Source organism: Lactuca virosa, chromosome 5 (genome assembly GCF_052849685.1).
Source record: "Lactuca virosa cultivar CGN04683 chromosome 5, Lactuca_virosa_CGN04683_v6, whole genome shotgun sequence".
Taxonomy (NCBI): Eukaryota; Viridiplantae; Streptophyta; class Magnoliopsida; order Asterales; family Asteraceae; genus Lactuca; species Lactuca virosa.
The window spans coordinates 372,604,297-372,608,648 of NC_136430.1; the positions used below are offsets into that span (position 1 = coordinate 372,604,297).

At 34.3% G+C, this 4,352-nt stretch overlaps 1 protein-coding gene across 1 annotated transcript; it reads left to right on the top strand.

The window, feature by feature from the left end:
- Positions 1-1,773: 1,773 nt before the first annotated feature.
- Positions 1,774-3,955, top strand: LOC145117278 (NagB/RpiA/CoA transferase-like superfamily protein). Its single transcript, XM_079053585.1, has 10 exons — positions 1,774-1,900; positions 2,005-2,095; positions 2,167-2,222; positions 2,299-2,457; positions 2,541-2,640; positions 2,728-2,870; positions 2,958-3,063; positions 3,186-3,324; positions 3,397-3,665; positions 3,766-3,955. Exons 2-10 carry the CDS (start codon positions 2,024-2,026, stop codon positions 3,835-3,837), a joined length of 1,116 nt encoding a protein of 371 aa, XP_078909711.1. The 5' UTR covers positions 1,774-1,900; positions 2,005-2,023; the 3' UTR covers positions 3,838-3,955.
- The last annotated feature ends 397 nt before the right edge of the window (positions 3,956-4,352 follow it).

Here is a 4,352-nt window from a genome sequence, read left to right on the forward strand (position 1 = left end):
ATATTATAATTATATATCGTTTTAAAATGTTTCGGTTTTTGAAAACCGAATTATAAAAATCGATCCAGCCGAATTGTAATTGGATCGGATCGGATCAGATTTGAATTTAGTTTGGATTATTCGGATCCATGTTTTGAAAACCGAAATCAATTTGGATTCACTTGATTGGATCGGATCAAACCGATCCATCCAAACGAACACCCCTATTCACGCCACTATCACAACATCATCATCTTCTTCACCCCAATTTAACCTCCATTATCACCCATCTTAAACCTCCACCATAACCCCATTCATCCATATAACCCCTTACCTCCACCATTCCATCCCTTATCTCCATATCAGCCACCAAAAATCAATTGAACTCAACATAAAAAATCAAGATAAAAAATCAACTGAATTCAAAAAGACACATGCATCTTAACATCAATTAGAAAAATCGTTTGTTTATGGGAAAAATGAGCATTCAATAGAACAAATATGTATCTTAACATCAATCAGAAATTGTTTGTTTATGGACATAGAAGATCTTAATATCAATCATAAACCATTCCATAAAAATGAACTTCAAAATCAACATTCAACAACAAAAATCAGCATTCAACAACAAAATTCAGCAAAAATCAGTATTTAACAGATATGTATCTATGTGTTCATGTATGAATAAATTCAACAACAAAATCAACATTCAACAACAAAAATCGAAACTTGAAGTAAATAGGAAACATGAAGTGAACAACTAACAACAACAAAAATCAAAACTTGAAGCAAAAATCAGAACTTTTATCTCTCTTAACAACAAAAGAACATTCAACAACAAGAATCGAAACTTGTATCCCTCTCAATAACATAAATTGAAACTTTTAGAGAAAGATTGAGGTTGACTATGGCAAAAATCAGAACTTTTAGGGCAAGGAGCTTCGATCGGCTGAAGAATAAAGGAACAACAGAAAAATCGAAACTTGTATCCCTCTCAATAACATAAATTGAAACTTTTAGAGAAAGATTGGGGTTGATTATGGCAAAAATCAGAACTTTTAGGGCAAGGAGCTTCGATCGGCTGGAGAAGAAAGGAACAACAGAAGCGTACCTGATAGACGAGGAAGGAGCTTCGATCGGCGAACGACGCTGGAAGATACATTAGGGTAAGGGTACCGATGGAAACTTTTCTCCCTTTCTCAGTCAACAGATTTCCAACTTCTTTCCTAATCAACTTTAAATTTCCAAGTCAGACTCGGATAAAATGTTTATCAAACACATATAGCTGACCGAGTCAGCCAAAAAGGTCTGATCCAACTCGGTCAGACGAATATCAAACACAATCTAAGTATCCCTTTCTTTTTTTAATGGACATAAAAATCAAGCCGAATAGATTTATTTTGAATTAACTTTTAGGCGAAATCCTGTTTTTCGTTGACTGACGTAAAAATTAAACCCAATTACCCTTTGACATTCATTACATATTCGTATACAATTATACATATTTTAGAATGTTACAATTTTAACAACAAATTTTATCAATAATCATTTCTACAAAAATATATTTTTTAATTTTTATTCCCAAACATCATATCGAAATATGCCTAAAATTAAATAGGAGTAGTCACCAACCAATAAGCTTGAATATTAAAGAAATTAGGCATGACTATTTTCATTTTCAAAGGAAGAACCAAGTAGCATGATGCCATGATTCATGTCTTTGAGACAATTATTCTTTTAAACCTTGACTTCTTATTTCTCTTATAGAAAAAAAAAAAAAAAAGAAGCAACCCAAAAGTGAGAATCCGATCCATTTGTAGATATTTGAGAACCTCTTTTTCGCCTTTCTACTCCGAATATCATTCGCCTTAAGCCGCCTCCGACTCCGTCGATCACCTCACTCACGACTCACATCCCTCCGGTAAGTTTCGTCTTCGTCTACATGTGTTCCACTACTCAATCCAACTTACTTGTAATCAGCCATTAATTCCGTTAAGATTGGTTTACTTTTTTGCTGAATTGCAGTTGCTTCCAATTTCCATCAATGGCATCTCAAGCCGACTCATCTCTGCAAGCCATCCGTTATCACCGTGGCTCACTTCAGCTACTTGATCAGGTCCCCTTTCTCCTTCATACGCTTTGTTTATTCACTTCACTTCATCTGATTGTAATTGTTATTTTAAGCAGAGAAAACTTCCTCTTGATACGATCTATTTGGAGATTCGAGATGCTGCTGAAGGCTGGTAAGCTATAAACACCCAAAACATAGTTTCCTAGGGTTTTCTCTGTTAGTTTCATCATCCATTTGTGTACATCCAGGGAAGCAATCAGAGAGATGGTGGTTCGTGGTGCACCTGCAATCGCCATAGCTGCAGCACTTTCACTCGCTGTAGAAGCATCTAAACCGGAAGGATTTAGTGGTACACCAAATGACGCAGCATCGTTTCTCAAAACGAAATTGGAATACCTAGTCTCAAGGTAACCAAACTACCAACACTATAATTTGCTCATGTAGTGTTTCCTCAAAACTTTTTCCTGATTTGTTGTGTACTATTTCTCAGTCGTCCAACAGCTGTGAATCTTTCAGATGCTGCAACTAAACTTACAGAGATTATTACGAACTCTGCTGCAACTGCTACAGATGCTAACCAAGTGTTCATTGTAATTCCTCTCTCTCCTTCTTTGCTTTTAAATCAGTAAACACAACAATTTGTAGATTCCTATCAAGATTGATTTAGTTACTTTCAGTCTTACATTGAAGCTGCTGAATTAATGCTTGAAGACGATGTTGCTTCCAATAAAGCAATCGGGTCTTATGGATCTTCTTTCATTCAAAATCAACAAAAGGAATCTAAGAAATTGTCTGTTTTGACACATTGTAATACTGGCAGGCTAGTCCTCTCCCTCTCTATATGACAAACTCAATTTTTTTAGCTACATGTTCTTATGATTTCTTTTTTATTGTTTCATTTCAATAGTCTTGCAACAGCTGGATTTGGAACTGCTCTTGGAGTAATCCGTACACTACATTCTGATGGAGTACTAGAAAGAGCTTATTGCACAGAAACCCGTCCATTTAACCAAGTAAACAATCTTCATTATTACATGGAAATATGGAATATTTCTTTAGTTGTGTGTGCACCCCAGGTGTTCGATGAAATGTCTGACTCAATCAATACTGTTTTTGTTCATTTGTGAAAGTGTAGGGATCAAGATTGACAGCTTATGAATTAGTTCATGACAAAATACCCGCGACTCTTATAGCAGATTCAGCAGCTGCTGCTTTAATGAAAACTAGACGTATCCATGCTGTCATTGTTGGAGCTGATCGTGTTGCTGCTAATGGTATGTTATTGATTTATTTCTATTTCAGATATATCTAAAAATAAATAAATTAAAAATTAAATTTGATTTCAGGTGACACTGCGAACAAGATTGGAACATACAGCCTAGCCTTATCTGCTAAACATCATGGTGTTCAATTTTATGTAGCTGCCCCCTTGACTTCAGTTGACTTGTCATTATCTTCCGGAAATGAAATTGTTATAGAAGAAAGGTCGCCAAAGGAGTTACTTAACACACGTGGTGGTATGGGAGAACAAGTTGCAGCTTCTGGGATTTCTGTTTGGAATCCAGCTTTTGATGTTACACCAGCTGATTTAATATCTGGTATTATAACTGAAAAGGTATTCTTCAATCTTTAATACAAAAGGCATTAATTTATGTTATGGATATATTATATATATGATTATATTCTAATGGATGTTTATGTTTTAATCTTTGTAGGGTGTTATTACAAAGAGTGGGAATGATTTTTTTGACATTAAAGGTTTTGTACACAAGAGTATGAGCAACTAATGTGTAATGATACGCTTGGGTTTTTAGGTTACTATTGTTATGAGTTTGTAATGTATTTTTGTGTTTTTGAATAAATCACATAAAGGTCTAAATAATAGGCTTCTCTGTTAGAGACTTAGAGGTGTGTGACAACATTTTGCCATTAAAAGCTATAAATTTGGACAAAGTAGAAGATGGTTAGGATGTGATTTTTGTTGGTAGTAGTGAATGGATCATGGATGAGTGAGTTCTTTATACGTACGTATATAGGGTAGTTTTAAATTAGTTTGTAAGAATAGGGCTTTTTAAGAAATTAGGTCCAACGAACACAAAATTAATTTTTAAAATGTTTCAAATTTAACCCTTTAACTTTCATTTCTAAACATTTAGGATGCGTTTAGTTGCGGAAAAATTGACCGTTTTCCGGAAATTTTTTCCAAGAAAATGAGAATTTTGAAAACGCATTTTTGTTCGTATATTTTTCTAATTTTTTCATGAAAAATGAAAAGTTTCCTTTTTTTTTTAAATTATAAGGA

Bases quoted from the DNA above. Each gene is read 5' to 3' on its own strand.
- LOC145117278 (XM_079053585.1), top strand. From the start codon at position 2,024: ATGGCATCTCAAGCCGACTCATCTCTGCAAGCCATCCGTTATCACCGT. The intron at 3,064-3,185 runs GTAAACAATCTT...GTGAAAGTGTAG, and splicing joins AAACCCGTCCATTTAACCAA to GGATCAAGATTGACAGCTTA. The intron at 3,666-3,765 runs GTATTCTTCAAT...TAATCTTTGTAG, and splicing joins CTGGTATTATAACTGAAAAG to GGTGTTATTACAAAGAGTGG.